General features: G+C 42.7%; 1 protein-coding gene across 1 annotated transcript; it reads left to right on the forward strand.

Moving 5' to 3' along the window:
- Positions 1-13,843: 13,843 nt before the first annotated feature.
- On the forward strand, positions 13,844-16,721 carry LOC136465524 (uncharacterized). The gene is made up of 2 exons (XM_066464220.1): positions 13,844-14,037; positions 14,207-16,721. The coding sequence occupies exons 1-2, from the start codon at positions 13,844-13,846 to the stop codon at positions 16,719-16,721; spliced, it is 2,709 nt and encodes a 902-aa protein (XP_066320317.1).
- The last annotated feature ends 4,169 nt before the right edge of the window (positions 16,722-20,890 follow it).

The raw sequence follows: 20,890 nt of genomic DNA on the forward strand, positions 1-20,890 counted from the left end.
CCATAGCAGTCAGCGATGTAGGCCAGGCTCCCAAAGTTGAGGACCTGGCCTAGAGCGTAGGCGCCAGCCATGGAGAACTCACTGGGGAAGCGGACACCGCCATCTATTGTGGTGCCGCTCGCTCTAGCGATGATGCGGTGGCTCTAGCCAACGTAGAGCCTGAATCGCATTTGACGCTGCCCCCTACCTGGCGCGCCAGCTATCGGGGGCAGAACCATAGCAAGCATAGTTGTTTGAGTCAGTGTCAGAGTATGGGTCTCTAGTGGCTCAGGTGGACTCAAGAACACAAGAATCACAGAGAGGATGCAACGGTTTATCCTGGCTTGGGCCAATCAATGCCCTCCATCCAATAGCTGATGATCCCTATACTCAAAAGCACCCAAAATCGGGGGTTCCAATAGAGTGTAGAGGGAGATTTGGTAGAGGGTTAGCTCAGTGCTAATCCTAAGGTTGCCTCGCTGCCGGTGGAGTGTTCCCCTCATCGGAGAGGAAGAAGACGACAGGATGTGGTGGAGGAGCTCTCAGTGCTTGTGGGGGGTCTGACCCTAGGTACCCAAGGCTATGCACATGGGCCACACCAACAGGGATGGTCCAGCCCATAAGACGAAGGCTTGCGGTGTGGGGTGCCCACCGTGATACTTCACCTAAATCGAGTGTCATCCACTTGACATGCTCAATTTAAGCAAAACAACATCAAGGGCCCCTAGGAGCGCACTAGACAACTCCTCTTTAGGATCAGGTTGAGTGGCACGCAACAGTTCACATATCGAACTGACATAGTCTAATGAATAATGCTCAAATAACTTATACTAAAAAACTTACAAGATAGAGTTTACATAAATTACGTGGTCTGATCCAACCAATGGACAAGATCTAGAATCCATTCTAAAGTAATCACTCATGGTCACTCAAACAAGACTACGGAGTTAACGTGTAGCATACTTGGGGTCACCCTTCTCTCATGCTACTAAGCAGCGGTGATGGAGACTCGACCTCCATCAGTCTACAGCGTTCCTGCAAAACAACTTAACGGTTGCACCATGAGTACATTGTGTACTCGCAGGACTTAATTCCAACATATAGTATTTGGTGGATGCATAAGGGAGTTATTACATATTTGTATGAGTGCAGAAAGCAATGATGTTCATTAAGAATACGTCATGCCATGCTCAACAAAGAAGTAAAGGTATTCATTATAATAACAAAGTGCTCATAGTCCATTGTTCATGCTACCATGGGTATAGGAAGAAAGAACAACAAGATAGTTCCGTCCTGAGCGACTTCAGGCATTCAAGACTCTACAAAGGTGTACAATTGTACCCACATGGAGAAATGGGATGAACCTCCATATCTCGTGCACCAGAGATAAGGGTTGCCTCACGTCTCCAACCTTTCCCTAATCCAGCCTGAGTTTCCAATGAAAGGTTCGAGCGGTTGCCCGGTCAATGTCCCAGACATTCCTGGCCGATGCCAACCCCCTTGCTAGTTTCACGGATAAACCGGCAATTAGTTACTTAGCTTGTCGACCCCATCCACGACATGTGGTCTATATGGGTGGTTACTCGGACTTACGTATCCCAATACACAGTCCTTACTGCTCCATGAGCTACGTCATCTGAGATCCCACACTCATGACGACCTACCCCTTGCATGAGCAAGATATCAAAGTTATCATCAAGATTACCATATTAGAGATATTAGTCCTTAGCCAGATTAGTTAGGTAAGTCAAGTTGTACCCTCATTGGTTTTAGAAGTTAATTATCCAGGTGTAGCATCCTACACGCGTGAGTATGAGTTTCTCTTCTCAAGCTCGACTTCTACCATTGCCCAAGCAACTAAGCAATAAGCATTAAGTGTTCCCATTCCCATTGTTTAGATGAGAGGCTTCTATAGATTATTAGGTTACTCTAGATGTAGTAAAAGAGTGATCATTATCCAAAACTACATGTAATGCATAACTCATAATGCAACTTGATAAGTATCCAAAGTAGGGTTTATAATAGTGGGGTGCCTACCTAATGGTGTTGCCGTCCAGACATCTTGAAGCTAACAATGAAGACTCACACATGTTCCTAAGATAATACGGAAGATCGTCTAAGAGATACATCGACGATCGGAACGATGAGGAGGAACATTGGTGGATAGGATTAGGTTACTACCTTAGTACTTAAGGAGAGACATCTAATTGTGGCTCTACTACTGCATTGGGTATGACAAAGCTCTCTTGGTTGTGGGCTGGTTACTCAAGTAGGTTGCTTAAGCTAGCTCACTCTTCCTATGACTGGTAGACACTCTGTTCTACCAACAGACACTCCGTTGTGCTAGATACCGAGATGGGTTGTCTCTGGTCTGGCTCCTGGCTTTGTACTGATTAATGAATGCTCTGTGGAGTTCACAGAGACTCTAATAGGTTAGGGACTTAGGCATTTCTAGGGTTCTCTATCCATATCGGATAGTCTGGTCAATCTACGGATGCTCCGGTATGAATTGGGTGTTCTCGGGTTGCTAGGTTACTATTCTCAATAATTCAATGGATACTCCACCTTGGGTAATGGACGCTCTGCTGTGCTAGGCTGACGGAGGATAAGGTTCCTTAGTGGTTTCCTTTGGATTGATGGACACTCTGTTGATTTGACGGACACTCCGTCACACGGGCGACAGAACCTGTGCTCCAAGGGAATCCTAGGCTTCAAGCTTAGATTTGTGGAGTTGTGCATATTGCATGTGCCAACCATTCCTATGGTAGTTGAGGTGTCTTACTAGGCTCACTATGGCTAGGTTATTAGCTAGTTTCACTAAGTGTGGCTCAAGGCTTAGGAATTAAACCAAAACTCATGAGATGAGAGATAAACCTTGAGATCGAGATAGAGATCCTTGGCTCTGAGATCAAGAGCTTCCATAGGCTAAAGATTGAAGATTCAACTCTCCTTCCATCCAAGCTTGCATCATCTCCAACCTCCATCAAAACCACACATTAACTACTTTGGGGAAAATCCACAAAATGGGAGCTACTCTCTTGAGCTCACCATGACTATGTTGAAGAGGTTGATGGAATCCATGGGGAGGTGTTGATGCTTCTCTTCTTCCCCCTCTTTTCCCCATTCAATCTTCTCTTCATTCCTTTCTCTCTCTAGTTCTAGGGTTCTTCCTTGTTCTTGAGAGGTAGAGAGAGAGGGTGTTTGCAATTGAGTGGATAGGTGAGAGGGTGAGTGAGAGGGTGCTCCTTCAGCTGGTGAAGTATATCAACTCATGCTGATATGTGGGTCCAAGTCCATAAATAAGAAACAACTCAATTTCCACTTAGCTATGTTCTACCAAGACTCTTATCGGATGGTCTAGTGTACTGGCGGACGGTTCGGTATTCCCTGTCATTGCTAAGTTGACTAAGTCATTGAATGGATGTTCTCGATGTCATGTTGCATTTCATGGTGCAAGTCTTCACTAATGGTTGGTGATTGACTCCTTTTGATAAGTCAAAACGGTTGCCTAGGTTGCAACGAACTCGGGTCGTTACATGCAGCGCATGGCATAGCTCGGCGCACGCCACAAGGCATCTCGATGGCATCCTAAAGATCATGTAGAATCTATTAGGATATGCCGAATGTATGATTCCATGTATAGATTATCTCATACCTGATCGGACTCTGACCTGATCGGCATGTAACCCTACCCCTTAGGCTATATAAGGCGGGTAGGGGGGCCCCTCAAAACACACACAATCATATACGATAACCAATACAAACCAACAGGACATAGGATTAGGGTATTACGTCAAGCTGATGGCCTAAACCTACATAAATCTTGTGTCTTATCACTGTTGGTGCTTCTTAGCGTAAGCAGAAAAGTCTGCAAGTGCACGGAAGTACCATTGTAGCACTTCACCTGGTGGTATTCAGGGTATCATATTTCCACGAGGAATAGAGGTGTAAGTAGTCTCTTGGATAGTTTACTTAGGAGAACAAGTTGAAGGGTAACTTGGGTAGTGAGGTTCTTCTAAGGGCAGAAACCTTAAGTGAAGATAATTTTGCTACTACATACACTTCGGGCACTGGTGAACACTGGTCTACCAAGCGTTGCTGGCCTACAGCTCTACATAGTATCCAAACATGGTGGATTACGAAGGACGGACAGGGCTGTCACTACCTACCGCCTGCCCCTCAACCACGGGATACGAGGCAAACAAGGTAACATGTAGCTTAGACACCATGTCTACACTAACCATTACTATTCTTCTATCTTTATCAGGAGTCCTCTACTAGAGCATCCGCCATGAGGATGGATGATGAACCCGCAAGTAAGTAGTAACAATGATAACTTTTCTTAAGGGATCAAAACCAAAAGATGAACACAAACGTCTTACTCCAAGTAGCATGACATTTGTAGAGGTACAAGTGTAGAGGGGCTGATAAGTTCGGCACTCCATCCACCTGATGTACAAGGCTCGCTGAGTATAAGAAGTAGAGAGTACCGCTACTCCGCTATTCCTCTAACTCTTTCCTCCCTCACACCCTACTCTAGTCTAGCTAGAAGCTAATGGAATGTGTGTAGCCCTTCTTATTCTTCTCAAATGTGTATGATGATTCTTGAATGTGGACAAGGGGTCTTCTTATATAGGCTTGGAGGAGGTCGGTTTGCTTGTATTTTAGGAAAGCACCACATGCAACTACCTTCCCTAGTATTGAATGCCCGCTAGAGCAAGGTGGGACCGGGCTGGAGCTAGGGGCGGTGCGCCCGCACCATGGGTGCGGCCACACCCTAGTCCAACCCAGTTGCCACCGCCTTGCTCTGGTGGGTTGCTAGCTGGGCCTAGATGGCTCCCACGCTGGTGTTCTGGCCCAAAGTTGGAATTTGGTTGGGCTTTTGCATATGTTTTGCTTGAATATGCCATCTTGATTGCGCATTTTGGTGAATTTTCATACTTGTGCCTACAAAACACGTATATACCAAATCTCGTAGAAAATGTGAGTTGTAAACCCTAATTCTAAGTTTTGGCATTCATATCTGTTTTATTTTGTTTAAATGTTGGCGGTAGAAATGTCAGTTAAGCACCACCAACAAGCTCCCCCACACTTAGTCCTTTGCTCGTCCTTGAGTAAAGTTCTAAGGACTAAGCGGGTTCATCTCCTTGATTTGAAAATCTGCATACAGGTTATTCCAAGCTTCACCTAAACCTGTGAACTATCAAGTGTCTACCAAAATATCTTGGAAATTTGAAAAACTGAATAGCTTGGATTCAAATCTTCTTACTCTATTCATGCTCAGAAACTTGGGTTTTTGTATGTTTTTGAAAACAATAAGATAGCTTTTGTTTCTTGAATGATTCTCTTGGGTCACTCAAATTTTGTGAGTGTTTCCTCACCAAGGTATTTGAAAGGTTTGCCTTCTTTTGATCATCCTACTTCTAATAAGCTTATATGGAGCTTTGGGTAAGGATGAAAGTTTGTGAAGCTCACTTACCTTGCATTTGTTGTAAAGTCAAATTCTAAAATGCACCAGAGAGAAGCGTCATACTCGTAGATCAAAATTGTGCAAGTGTGTGGAATTTTTGGTGGAATTATACTCCTCTATTGGATATGATCTCTTTTTCTAGCTTTTATTTTGAGACATGGCTAGCTTATTTTCTCCTTATGAGCCTTCATGTGCTCATAATTTTTTTCAATGCTTCTGGGACCTTCATTGTGTCCCTACCTCTTTTTTCTATACTTTGGGACCTTCATGCGTTCCATTCTTTTTTCAATCTTTTTGCATAGCCTTGCTATCTCTTTCTAGAAATATGCTAGAGAGATCATATTTTAGAGCAAGGAGTATTTATTTTGGTGGTGATGGAAAACATGTTTTAGCATATTCCTAGTGTAGGAATAGCTGTTTATTGTGGCGTGTACATAAGTTTTGATCTTGGGAGCATGAAACATCTCTCAACGGGGTCACAAAACTTGACCAAACTCAACACAAAGTAAGAGGCATATATGGAAGGTTTTGTCATGAAAGATCATATATGGCCTTGGTAGGTATTTAAATGTCATTCAAGGAACATGCTATTTGAGTTTTGATTTGTAAAATAAATCCCAAGTACTTTACAAGAATGAGTAAGTGTCATGTCATCCTACTATATCGCATTCGTCAATTACTTAGATAAAATGGGTTCCCTACTGATAAGTGTTCACAAGTCTTTAGGAATATTAGCAGGGAATAAAAAGTATGCAAGTTTTTTAATCATAGGAAGACATGGAGATGTAATATTTATTCAATTTTACCTTATAATTTATTCAGTTTTAAAGCTTCTTATTTAAGTATGGAGAGAGAGAGCTGCACAAACCGAATTTGAATTGGACCATCTTTTGTGCAACCAAGTCAGAGGTGAGTGTGGCTCTTCCTCCACACTTGTTTTCTTGCCTGTCTTTATTATGATAACAGAGAGAAAAGAAAACAAGTGCAACAAAATATTTCTAATAATAAAATATTTATTCAATGATAAAATTGATAGGCGCATTACATGATTGGAATTTAAACATGATAGGAACAAAAGACTTGAAATATAAAGAAATGCGCCTAATTTATTGTTTGTAGTGCGAGTGGTCTAGAAAGGTTCATATAGAGCATCCACCACTCCTATTGCCTTAGCCACCTTAGCAAATTTCTGGTCGAGCTTGAAGCGCAAATTGTTGATGTCATGGACCAGATCTCTGATTTTGAGGAGGTTCGTGGCTAAGTTGTCGTTAAGGCCCCAAAGGAGATCTCATAGGCTATCATTTTTGGCGCTAAGAGAGGCGATGGAAGGACCCTTAGAAGGTGTGTCCTCCTCATCACTACTCTCCTAATGCCCTATTGGTCTTTTGATCGGTAGAAGCTTGCTAAACCTTTTGATCCTAAGGGGTGCACTCAAGGATTCCGACTCTTTCCCTGATGGAGCCAGCTTGCTCACTGCCTTTTTAGCTAGTTTGCGCATGAGCGCCTTCCCATACCCTCCTTTAGGTTTGCACATGCCTACCACGGTGTAGGAGAGACTAGGCCTAGCGATATGAAAGGACAAACTAGCGCGAGAGACCGTATTGCCTGAAGGCGTTACAAGAGAGCGCTTGCTAGGTCCACTAACATCGGAAGCTTTCCGCTTGAGGCTGAGGGCGCCGGTGGTTGGTCGTGTTGGCGTTGCCTTCTTCTCCTTGGTGCCATCTTGGGGTGCCTTGGAATGCATCATGGTCTTGAGGCTTGAGCCACCGCTCATGGCATAGCTAGGTGGTGCCATGATAGCGAGCGGTGCCTCCAAGATCGCCTTTGCTTCCTCCCTTACGAATGAGCTCTTAGGTACTAAGTCTATGGAGGCTAGGATGCCATCAAGGTTGTAAGTGGAGCAAGAGCCCTTGTACAAAGTGAGAGCATGGTTGGCCATTGCTGAGCTTAGAGCTTTGAGTGCTAAGTGGAGGGAGAGAAGAGAGTTTGTAGCTTGGTGTGAAGAGAGGAGAGGCTTATGGGGTGGCTTATATAGGAGCTTGGGCCTCTACTACGATGGAAACAAACCAAGCACCATCATGGCTATGATACACCAAGGATCAAGAAGATGCATGAGAAGATTGGGAGCTAGCGGAGCCAAGGGTGGTGGGGCCACACCATGGGTGCGCCTGCACCCCTAGGTGCTCCTCCTGGCCTAGGATTTCATCCAGGTGCACATGCATATGTGTGGATCCTAGAGATGCTGGTGTTCGGATTTGATTTAGCAGGATCATCGAGTGATAGAGTGAGATGCACATGATCATGATGAATCAAGAGAATATTCATGTTGCAAAATTTTCACATGATCTTGTATTAATGAGTGAATATACATGTGATCAGCAAAAATCAAGCAAGATAGAGCAAGAATCATGGTTTGTCTAGTGAGGGCATAAAGGTCATTTTACCATGATGACTTTCTTAGAAGATAAAGCAAATTTTTATATTTTAAGTAAATGAAAGAATATGTTAGTATAATTAGTTTTTAAATTTTCATAAGTTTTGAGTGAATTTATCAAAAACAATTAAGTCTATTCTTTCTATTTCTAAGTTAGTGTTGTAAGAGGGCTCTAGGAAAACTTTTAAACGTTGACCGTTAATTTTGAAAATGTTATCATCATCGTCCTGAATGGTGATCGCGCCGTGTGGCGAAGTGTTGATGATGGTGTACAGTCTTTGCCATTTGCTTCTTAGTTTTCCTTCACCGAAGAGTTTGACTCGGGAGTTAAACAGAAGAACCTTATCTCCCTCCTTGAACTCTTTGTATTGGATTCGGTGATCGTGCCATCTTTTAGTTCTTTCCTTGTAGACCTTGGCACTGTGGTACGCCTTCTCTCACCATTCTTCTAGCTCGGCAATTTGTTTTTGACGATTTCTACCGGCTAGCTTCACATCCATGTTCTAGCTTTTTTTGGCCCAGTGAGCTCGGTGTTCAAGCTCAATTGGTCAATGGCAACTTTTCCCATAGACGAGCTGGAACGACAACATGCCAATGGGAGTTTTATAAGCTATCCTGTATGCCCAAAGTGTATAAGGTAGCTTATCATTCCATCCTTTCCCCATTGCATTGACCATTTTCTACAGGATATTTTGATATGTTTATTTGAGGTTTCTACCTGGTCGCTTGTTTGAGGATGGTACGGGGTGGCAATGTTGTGCTTGGCGCCAAGTTCTCTCAAGAAGGCTCTAAAGGTTTTGTCAATGAAGTGGGATCCTCCATCGTTTATCATCATTCATGGTGTTCCAAAGCGAGGGAAGATTACTTCATGAAACATCTTCTTTGCATGCTTAGCGTCAGCAGCTCTACAAGGTGGAGCTTCCACCCATTTTGACACATAGTCATCAGCGATGAGGATGTACTCGCTATCATGGGACTTCTAAAATGGTCCCATGAAGTCAATGCCCAAAACATCAAAGATTTCTACTTGCATGTTGTAGTGGAGGGGCATTGCATTGCGAGCTGTAATGCCACCCTGCAGCTGGCATTTTCAACACCTTTCGATGTACTCCTTGGTGTCTTCGTACATCATCAGCCAGAAGAACCCGCACTGCTAGATTTTGGCTTGTGTACGAAATACTCTGTAGTGACCTCCGTACGATGTTGCATGGCATTTCTCGGTGATTTGCAATCCTTCTGCCATTGGTACACATCTCCTCAATAGGCCATCAGAGCATACCCTGTACAGGTATGGGTCATCCCAAAGGTGACGTCTACTTTTCGCTTGCAGTTTTCTTTTGTTTTCGCCTAGTGGTACATATCCTGAAACCGTGAAGTTCATGATGTTTGCGTACCATAGGTTTGTGTCCATCACCTTGAGTAGCATGTCGTTGCACAAGAAGTCATTTATTGGGAGTTCCTACATGTTAGTGACTTGCAAACGTGATAGATGATCAGCGACGGTGTTCTCTACTCCCTTTTTATCTTTTATCTCAAGGTCAAATTCTTGGAGTAAGAGAACCCATCTTATTAATCTAGGTTTAGCGTCTTTCTTAGTGAGCAAATATTTAAGTATAGCATGATCAGTATAAACGATAACTTTTGCAGCCACTAAGTAAGACCTAAACTTGTCGATAGAAAAAATAACTGCTAAGAGCTCTTTTTCTGTGGTAGCATAATTAAGTTGTGCTCTTGTTAGTTTTTGCTAGCGTATGCGATTGCGTGATACTTCTTATCTTTGGTTTGGCCAAGGACCGCACCAACAGCATAGTCACTAGCATCACACATTATCTTGAACGACATCGACCAATCAGGTGGTTGGATGATTGGCGCTGAGGTGAGTGCTTTCTTGAGAGTGTGGAAAGCATTTAAGCACTCATCTATGAACTCAAAAGGTGCATCCTTAGCTAGCAGGTTCGTGAGGGGTCCAGCAATTTGTGAAAAATCTTTGATAAACCACCTATAGAACCCTGCATGACCTAGGAAGCTACGAATCCCTTTTATGTTCACGAGGGGTGGTAGTTGCTCGATAACTTCTATCTTGGCCTTATCTACCTCTATCCCCCTCTCAGACACAAGCTACCCAAGAATGATGCCTTCACGGACCATAAAGTGGCACTTTTACCAGTTAAGTACCAGGTCCTTCTCTTGGCATCTCTGCAAGACTTTGTCTAAATTTTCTAGACAATGATCAAAGGTTTTGCCATAGACCGAAAATTCATCTATGAAAACCTCCAGGATTTCTTCTATCATGTCTGAGAAAATGGACATCATGCACCGTTGAAATGACGCGAGCGCATTACACAACCCAAACAACATTCTGCGATAAGCGTATGTTCCATATGGGCATGTAAATGTTGTCATGCTCTGATCATTGGGGTGGATGGGAATCTGATGATATCCCGAATACCCATCGAGAAAACAGAAGAAAGAATGCTTCGCCAACCGCTCTAACATTTCATCAATGAAAGATAGTGGGAAGTGGTCTTTCTTTGTTGCCGCGTTGAGTTTCCAGTAATCAATGCACATTCTCCACCCCGTGATGGTACATTGTGGAATTAACTCATTTTTATTGTTTTCAACTATCGTCATTCCTCCTTTCTTTGGAACCACTTGGACGAGACTAACCCAATCACTATGTGGTATGGGATAAATAATCTCGGTGTGAAGAAGTTTGAGGACTTCCTTCTTCACAACTTCCCGTATCGCATTGTTGAGCCTACGTTGAGGCTCTCTAGATGGTGTGCTTGACGGATCTATTGGAATTCGATGGGTATACAGAGTTGGGCTCATCCCCTTGAGATTTTGCAAAGAATACCCAAGACCGACCTATGTTTTTCTAAAACGATGATGAGTTTGGACGTCTCCCCATTAGAAAGCTTATCGCTAATGATTACAGGAGTTTCCTTATCGCCATTTAGAAAAGCATAGCGTAGACTAGTGGGTAGGGGTTTTAGCTCAACAAGAGGTCAAGCCGGTGCTTGCTCTTGGGGAAGATCTATGGTTTCTCCTAAGTCATCCTCTTCTTCTATGTAGAGTTTCGCATCCTTTTCTAAGGACGACTTAGGAAGGGTAAAACCGACACGATCTCCTTGAGCAGGTTAGGATAGGGGAGAGATTCTACCACTAAGTTTTTGGCTCGAGTGATAGGAATAGTAAAAGTGTCTCTCCCTAGCTTTACGTCTAGATCCCCTATTTTTGGTAGATCAAAAGATTTTCGAGGGAATGCCCTATTAAGATATCAAAATCCTAGATGTCAAAGACATGGAAGTCTAGGGGAAATTCATTATCATTGTAATAGAGTGAAATGTTATGAAGAACCCCAAGTCCTTCTAGTCAACATGTGGCGCAACTCTGTAGGATTTGATAGTTAGAGAGATGGCGTCGTTGCTAAAGTAGGTATGGGCAAAAGACACGGACATGAGGTTAGCTCTGACTATAGGATTGTAGAGGACATCTACCAAGGTTCTACCGATCGAGCATAGGATGGTGGAGGAAGGGGTGCGTATCTGAATCTCTTCATATTAAAGCTCCACTTCTTCTACCCATTCGTTACTCATGATGGCTATCAACTCCTTGATAGATTTTCTGAGAGAAAGATCGTCTAATAGATCCGAAGGAGTGACAGGAACCGGTGGCCTCTTTTGGCATTAGTACTTCGAGGCATTTCTGAAATCTTTCAAAAAATCGTCCTCAAAATACAGAAGGTCCAAAGGTTGGGAATCTTCCTCCGGATCTTTTGGTTCAGGCTAGGGTCTCTCTAAAGATGCTATGGGTTCGGCCTCAGCCAAAGAGACTTCCTCATGGTTCAGCTCGGGCTCTATCCGAAGGGGTTCTAGCGGGGGAGTGTTCTCTAGAATACGATCTAGGAGAGCTTCCCCTTCCGCTATGGTTTTATGGGTAAACGAACCTCCGGCGGCTATGTCGAGCTGTAGGGCAGATTCCTTGCTAAGCCCTAACCAGAAATGTTGTAAAAGCACATGGTTGGGTATAGACAAGTCTGGGCTAGATCTTGTTAAAATTGAGAATCTGTCCCAAGCTGTACCTATGGTTTCCTTCTCTTTTTGTTGGAAGTTGAGTATCTCTTGTCGTAGGGTAGCGATTCGGGATATAGGGAAGAACACAAGACAGAATCTATTCTTTAGTTCTTCCTAATCGCCGGCTACCTTCCCTACGTTGTGGGTGTACCGTTGTTTTTGCTCTCTCATCAAGTGAGAAAGGAAACAACTTCCACCGAAGTATTTATTGTGACATGCCTAAAATGGTCAGGTAAGCACAGAGCTGCTCAAACTCCCTTAAGTGATGGTAGGGGTTTTCATAACCCAACCCCAAGAAGGCTTGTTCCCAAACCATGGCTATAAAGCCAGGGCGGAGTTCGTAACTAGAAGCTGTGATCGACTTCAAGGATTGTGGAGGTTCAACGAACTCGCCCTTGGGAGAAGAAAGGTTTTGAATGGTAGGTTGCTCCATTGGAAAAGAGTAAAAAGAAAAGAAAGGTAAAAACAAAGGATACATGGGCAAACTAGGTTCGGAGACTAAAACGACAAGCATTCCCCGGCACACTACTAGATTTTGACCATATTGCCACTCGACGCCATTTGCATCACCACAAATTGTGTTGTAATAGGAGTGTGTTTTGCAACATTTGTCCAAAAAGGTGGCAATAGGGGGACCGTGTTACCACAAAAATAGTGCATTACAATTTTTATGTTAAACATTGCAAGAGGTGAGACCTATAGCAACCTTTTTTTGAAAAGTGTTGCTATTGGTTAATAATATTGCCATGATGACATTTAGTTGCATTAGTATTGATTGGTGTTGCAACTGTCCGATGCTCTTGCAACCAAATAGAACATTGTTGATATTGCTTGAAATTATTGCCACAGTGTTGTTGGGTTGTAATATTTCTCACGACCATTGCAATAGGTAGGCAGTGTATTGCAACTAAATTTATAAGGCGATGTAATAGTTTGTTGCTATTGCCACAGTTTTTGTTGGTTGTAATATTTCTTACGACCATTGCAATAGGTAGCTGTTTATTACAACTAAATTTCTAAGGCGAGGTAATAGTTTGTTGCTATTGCCATAGTTTTTGCTAGTTGTAATATTTCTCACGACCATTGCAATAGGTAGTTGTTTATTGCAACTAAATACCTAAAGCGATGCAATAGTATATTCATATTACCACATGTGTGTTTGGTTGCTATAAAATTCTAGTGTCGTTGTAATATGTTGTTGTACGAAACACATGTATTTCGTGGGCTTTGGATCTTACAAAAAGGCCCAAGCCTGCAAATGAATCATCTCAACCATCAGGCTTACGTGAATTGCTATAGCAAAAGGGCACATGTATTTGGTGGGCTTCTCGTTGGCAAAGTCTAGCAGCATTACTTGAGCATCTTTTGTTCGCTTGATTGTGGCTTACGCTCCATTGATCTCCTGAGAAATGCCGCGTCCTAGATGATGTGGGCTAGGGCGAGGATCACTCGCCGATCATGTGAAACGCCAACACCCATTGTCATCTGGAGGGCAGAGGCATGCGGCCATCAACCTTCGGCCGACACCCTAGGGGTCGTCGTGGGAGGCCAGTAGGCCGGCGGCCATCATCAGGAAGCTTTAACAAAAATCATCAACACCATATACATGCCATATAGCTCATGAAAGCAATCCACAACAGTATAATTACAAAAGATTAGAACTACGCTACTTGCTCTTGAGAGTGCGTATCTCCTAGTACACAGGCCCGGCCCTGGGGGGGTTCGAGCTAGGCCGCCGCACTGGGCCCTCAAGGCCAGGGGGCCCAACCCCGAATAGGTAAGTAGTAGTAGTATTTGTATTTGGCCCATCCCTACAGCTAGCAGAACCACTGAACCAGGCGTACGAGAACGCCGCCGCCTCCGCGTTGCCTTCCGCGTGACTGCATGACCGCGTCTTGGCGATTCCTGCGTGAGCGCCGAGTGCTGTTCCTGCGTGAGCGCGAGTGTCGAGTGAGCGACTCCCGTGCGAGGCTGCAGCGAGCGATCGTGCGTCTTGGCGATCTTCGCGAATCGCGACTCCGGGCGAGTGTGAGCGGCCGGCGGCACTCTGTCTGTTATGCTGGTTTTCGTATACGGAGGTAAGAAACTAGGCCTCGGCCCTAAGCGACCAAGCCCCCTTAATCACCCCAATCTTTATTCTTTATACTTTTTTAGATTTCGGGTTTAGGAATCCCATATGGTGTAGCAATCATGTTGAATTTAGTATGGCATATTTTTTTAATACTTACTACTTGTCTGAATATACAGTGAAGTCATGTTGCCCAAAAAACATTCATCTGGAAGTGAGAAAAGAAAAAAGAAGAGAAGGATAGAGGCCTTGAAAGAATCACAAAAGGGATCTATTCATAAATTTTTTAAGAGCAATACAAGCACTGCAAGAAATTCAGATGAATGGGCAATAGTTGCTGTGGAGGATCAAACTACGCAACAAGAAGATCAAAGCCGTATAGAAGATAATGTTGGCATCAACACGGATGATAATAATGTGAGTGACCATGAGCCCATATTTAATTCTCCTACGACGGAATCTACTCGTGTTGATGAAGAACCAGTTTTTACTATTGATATGTATGATCCAGTATATTGGGACAATCTTGATAACAAAGCAAGGGACATATTAGTGGAGAAGGGGCCTATTAGAGAAGAAAATATTGTGTTTCCAATGGATGCCAGATCAAGACATTTTGCATACACTCATTATTCTAGAAAAATGAGCAATGGCGAGGTACGTGATAGGAAATGGTTGGTCTATTCAAAAAGTGTTGACAAAGTGTTTTGCTTTTGTTGTAAGTTGTTTGGTTCTAGTAACCGCAAGAGTTCATTGGGGCATGATGGCTTTAGAGATTGGAGCCATGTTAGTGAAAGACTAAAAGAGCATGAAGTTAGCGTGGATCATATGACCAACATGAACTCTTGGAATGAATTGAGAGTTAGATTAAGCAAACATGAAACAATTGACAAGGAGTTGCAACATCAAATCACAAAGGAGAAAGAACGCATAAGGCTAGTTCTACTAAGAATTGTTGCCACTGTAAAGTTTCTTGGTAAACGCAGTTTAGCTTTTAGAGGATCTAGTGAGCAACTTTACAATGATGTGAATGGTAATTTCTTAGCTTGTTGTGAGATGGTTGCTGAATTTGACTTGGTAATGCAAGACCACCTTAGACGCACTCAAAACAAAGAGCTACAATATCATTATCTTAGTCATAAAATTCAGAATGAGTTGATTTCACTTATGGCTTCTAGAATTACAAGCTCCATCATAAAGATTGTTAAAGAGGCCAAATATTTCTCAGTTATTCTTGATTGTACCCCAGATGTGAGTCACCAAGAACAAATGAGCTTGTTGGTTCGATGTGTTCATATGTCTGATGAGAAAATAAAAATTGGGGAGTACTTTCTTGGTTTCTTGAAGGTGGATGACACATCTGGTGAGGGGCTTTTCAATGTATTAGTTGACTCCATCAAATTATTTGGCCTTAATGTTGATGATATTAGATGTCAAGGTTATGACAATGGCTCTAATATGAAAGAAAAACATAAGGGGGTACAAAGTCGTTTGCGTGAAATAAATCGAAGGGCTTTGTATATGCCATGTGCATGCCACAGTCTTAATCTCACTCTTTGTGATATGGCTAAATCATGCAGTAAAGCTATTTCATTCTTTGGAATTGTGCAGATGATATATGTATTATTTTCAGGTTCTACCAAAAGATGGAATGTTTTGCTTGAACATGTTCCAGATTTGACCATGAAATCATTAAGCAATACTCGTTGGGAGAGTCGTATCAAAAGTGTCCGAGCAATTAGATATCAAGCTCCTCAACTAAGGTCAGCTTTGTTGTGGCTAAGTGAGGATGGAGATACTGAACCAAAGGATAGAAGTGATGCAAAAAATTTATATGACGTGCTTGGCAGCTATGAGTTCATACTTGGTATGGTTATTTGGCATGACATTTTATACTCTATAAATATTGTCAGTAAGAAGTTGCAATCACCATCCATGTGCGTTGATTCTACCTTGCAGCATATAGAAGGTATGGTGAATTACTTTCAGAACTACAGAAATACTGGGTTTGCTAATAGTGTGGTTGCTGCCACAGAAATAGCACTTGAAATGGGAGTAGAGGCATCATTTCCAGTAAAGCGTCGTTCTGTTAGGAAGAAACAATTTGATGAAACTGAATGCAATGAAGCTATCTTGCAAGCTGAGAAGGATTTTGAAACTTTTTATTTTTTGGTTATGGTTGATATGGCAATTAGTTCATTGAAAAGCAGATTTAAAGAACTACAGTCATTCAATGAAAAATTCGGATTTCTAATGAATTCAACATCCTTGAAGGCAATGGATGGTGCTGATCTAAAAGACCATTGCATTAAATTTGCAAAAACTTTCTCTTTAGATGGTTCATCGGATGTTGATGTAAATGACATGATTTCTGAGTTAGCTGTTATGCAGTCTACTCTGCCAGATAAGCCAATGTCTGCTATGGAGATTTTTGAGTTTGTCATAGAAGCGGATTGTTATCCTAATATTTCTATTGCTTATCGGATCCTATTCACTATGCCTGTGACTGTGGCCTCAGCTGAAAGAACATTTTCAAAGCTGAAATTATTGAAGAATTATTTGAGGTCTGTAATGTCCCAAGAAAGATTAAATGGTTTGGCAACTTTATGCATCGAGAAGAAATTATTAGATGAAATTGATATTGAGGCCATCATCAATGACTTCGCAGCAGCAAATATTAGAAGAAATTTTTAAGGTAATATAAGATGTATAACTTTTTTGTTGTTTCATAAGAATTTTTTTATGCATTACACTTATTGAAATTATTATTATATTATTAGATTTATATTAAGGGGGCCATCGCATGTGGCTTCGCTCTAGGTCTATAATTTGACAGGGCCAGGCCTGCTAGTACATCAATTAATTTTTCTTGTTGGCATCACAAAATACTTCTAAAAAAACCCTATCTGATGTTCCAATCTAAAGTCATATTTTAATCTACTAGGTGGCGGTCCAAAAAAATAGCTTCAAATTGTAGCACAGAAGTTTGTGGTGTAGTGAGCGAGATCATCATCCAAACTAGGAGACGAACTTCCTATACACTTCGGCACTTTGGCTTCCATTCCCATATCCGCCAAACACAACTTGGGTGATCCTCTGAAGTGTTTCTTCTGGATTTTCTACTCCAATAGCTAAGTCGAACGTATCATCCTACATAACATGTATTATGTGCTACATTAGACTTTTATGAAGGACAAATAAATAAGTGACAATTGGTGAAAATGGCTACACCATTATCACAATGAAGAGATAAGATTAGACAACTTGACTTGAAAACATGCAGCTCAACTAGAAATTTCTCGAAGTTGTGCAGAAGCAAAGTGGCAAAGCACGTATATTAAATAATTTATGAAATACCCAGCAATCAAGAGCTCTAATTAATTAAAGGTGCTTGAATAAACTAACACTTCTCTCAGCTCATGCATGCTAGAGAATATAACCGGCACTGTTTCATTCAAGTTATCAAGTATGAGAACCTAAGCTGCTGGAACTACAGAGTTGAGCATGCAAACAATAAAGCGTGCACTTTACATACAGCCTTATATAAACAGCTCAAAAAAAAACTGACATGTAGAAGCAGGATATTGAACCAAGACCGATTGATATGTGCTAAATAAGCTACTGAAGTACTGCACTTGCCAATACACAAGAAAACTTGGTGCTGTATCTGAACTGTAAATAGCAGGAGCTCACGGCTGCTACTGAAACTGACAAAATTAAGAGAACAGCAACACTGTGTTTTTTCACTAATAAAAGCAGAAGTGTGGACGACTTACATTTTTTCTCATCTTCAGTACTATCACTGTAGGTGTAGTAAACACAGTACAATTTACTTGCATGTGACCATCACCTATTTGAAGTCATATATGGTTTCACTTATGAATAGATCAATAACTATTCGTTCATATCAGACAGGAAGGACTTTAGTAACTGATAATTTTATTCAAGATTATTACAGAACAGTTGATCTGTTTAATGTATTTCCTTTAAAAAAGAACATTGTCAATTTAATGCTAATCCAAGTCATGCGAGCAAATAAGACTAATGACTCCAATCTATCTAAGAGAACACAAGGCAAAGTGGTTTTCAGGAATTGGTTGGAGTACCAAGACATTATTTGCTAGTCAATCACCATCTGAATAAATAAAAAATGTGACATGATTGTCAGTGATGAAGACATCAGCATGTCAAAACCAATATTCATAAATTCATAAATACCAAATGTTTGTGTGCGGAGCCAGGGGCCACTGGTTAATGGTGGATTTGGACTGCATGTGACGTGAAGCCAAAGCACAAGTAGATCTAGGCCTGCAATGCACATTTAATAAAAGTGAAGTGCGATGGAAAACCATAAAAGATAAACTGTAAATATACCAGAGCTTTGTTTGGGAGATTTGTTCGATCTTCATTTATCCTAGATACAAAAATATTATCTAGACCTATCTCAAAGCATGCACCTTGTATCAGCTGCACCTGAGGCTGACGCTTGAGTACTACCAAGTGTATGTGATTTAGATTTTTCAATCAAAGAAAATCTAACTTCTTTTACTGGACAAAAACCTGAAGTACCTATATAAAAAGTACGAAGTCATGTGATGCTTGTAACAAAAGTTAAACTCACATAGAAGAATCAGCTACCAAGTGGAGCTGAAAAACCAGATTATTCCTACAAGTCATTCCCTCCACATAAAAGAATCTGCTACATGAGGTACACATTTTGGGGCAATCACAGAACATACATAGACTAGTCATATCATCATTTGCATTTCCTTACGGACCCAGAAAAGCTTGTTGGTGCTTCTTAGCGTAAGCAGAAAAGTCCGCAAGCGCACGGAAGTACCGTTGTAGCACTTCACCCGGTGGTATTCAGGGTATCGTATTTCCACGAGGAACGGAGGTGTAAGTAGTCTCGTAGCTAGTTTACCTAGGAGAACAAGCTGAAGGGTAACTTGGGTAGTGAGGTTCTTCTAAGGGCAGAAACCTTAAGTGAAGATAACTTTGCTACTACAGACTCACTTCGGGCCCCGGTGAACACTGGTCTACCAAGCGTTGCCGGCTTACAGCTCTACGCCGTATCCGAACATGGGGGATTACGAAAGACGGACAAGGCTGTCACCACCTGCCGCCTACTCCTCAACCGTGGGATACAAACCAAACGAAGGTAACATGTAGCTTAGACACCACGTCTACACTAACTGTTACTACTCTCTAGCATTGGCCAGGAACTTCCGTCTTTATCAGGAGTTCTCTACTAGAGCACCTGCCACGAGGATGGACGACGAACCCGCAAGTAAGTAGTAATAATGATAACTTTTCTTAAGGGATCAAAACCAAAAGATGAACATAAACGTCTTACTCCAAGTAGCATGACGTTTGTAGAGGTACAAGTGTAGAGGGGCCGACAAGTCTGGCACTCCGTCCACCCGATGTATAAGGCTCGCCGAGTACAAGAAGTAGAGAGTACCGCTACTCCGCTATTCCTCTAACTCTTTCCTCTCTCACTCCCTACTCTAGTCTAGCTAGAAGCTAATGGAATGTGTGTAGCCCTTCTTCTTCTCAAATGTGTATGATGATTCTTGAATGTGGAGAGGGGGTCTCTTCTTATATAGGCTTGGAGGAGGTCGGTTTGCTTGTATTTTTGGAAAGCACCACATGCAACTGCCTCCCCCAGTATTGAATGCACCACCAGAGCAAGGTGGAACCAGGCGGAGCTAAGGGCGGTGCGCCCGCACCATGGGTGTGCCCGCACTATGGGCTAGCCCAGTCGCCACCGCCTTGCTCTGGTGGGTTACTGGCTAGGCCTGGATGGCTCCCACGCTGATGTTTTGGCCCAAAGTTGGAATTTGGTTAGGCTTTTGCATATGTTTTGCTTGAATATGCCTTCTTGATTGCGTATTTTGGTGAATTTTCATACTTGTGCCTGCAAAACACGTATATACCAAATCTTGTGGAAAATGTGAGTTGTAAACCCTAATTCTAAGTTTTGGCATTCATATTTGTTTCATTTTGTTTAAATGTTGGCGGTAGAAATATGAGTTAAGCACCACCAACAGTCATCATCTCGCTCCTAATCTCGCTCACCTCTCCGGTCAATCTACCATCACGGACAGCCCCTCGGTGGACTGCCAAGCATCGTTTGTCGACAGTTGGCACGCCAGGTAGGGGTGTGCGCTAGATTCCATGGCGAGCCAGATGGTATGTTTTCCAAGCTCTCCGTTCACTCCCAGTCCTAGCTAATCCTTCATGCTTAGATCCGTCACCTAGGTCATCAACACCAACAGTGACGGGGAGATCGTCCAACTGGTGCAGGTCAACCCTACGCTGATTGCGCCTACATCTGCACCAGTAGATCTGATCTCAGGAACTCCCCTGATGTCGCCTTCCTCTCTGACAACTCGACCACCATTGCCACGCTGGCAGAGGAAGCCCATCCAGTAGGATGATCTAATCTCCTCCATAGATCGGGTCGACAAAAAGCTAGCCGAGTCCTTGTCACTCGTAGAGTCTGTCATGGATCGAATTTCTCACGACGATGAGTCTCCGCCACTCTGGTACTTCATGACGGTTCGCACCAAGCGTTCTGCTCGATCGTGCCACCCAAGGCGACACGATACAGATCTGATCATCATGGCAACTCTAATAGGGCGCACAGTGCAGCGCCAACCTCTCTCCAGGTCTGGTCCACCTAGCACCTAGCGAGAAGCTCCAGCGTAGGATTCCATGGATGCCTAGCCCTATGGGCTATCCAACCCGGCTGTCGTCTATCAAGACGCCTTGTGCAAACTTTATGCTGACCATATCGGCCATGTTTACCCGCTCTCTGAGCCCGATCTGCCCATCGCCGACCAGATCACTCTAGCAAT

This window comes from Miscanthus floridulus, chromosome 7, assembly GCF_019320115.1.
Source record: "Miscanthus floridulus cultivar M001 chromosome 7, ASM1932011v1, whole genome shotgun sequence".
NCBI lineage: Eukaryota > Viridiplantae > Streptophyta > Magnoliopsida > Poales > Poaceae > Miscanthus > Miscanthus floridulus.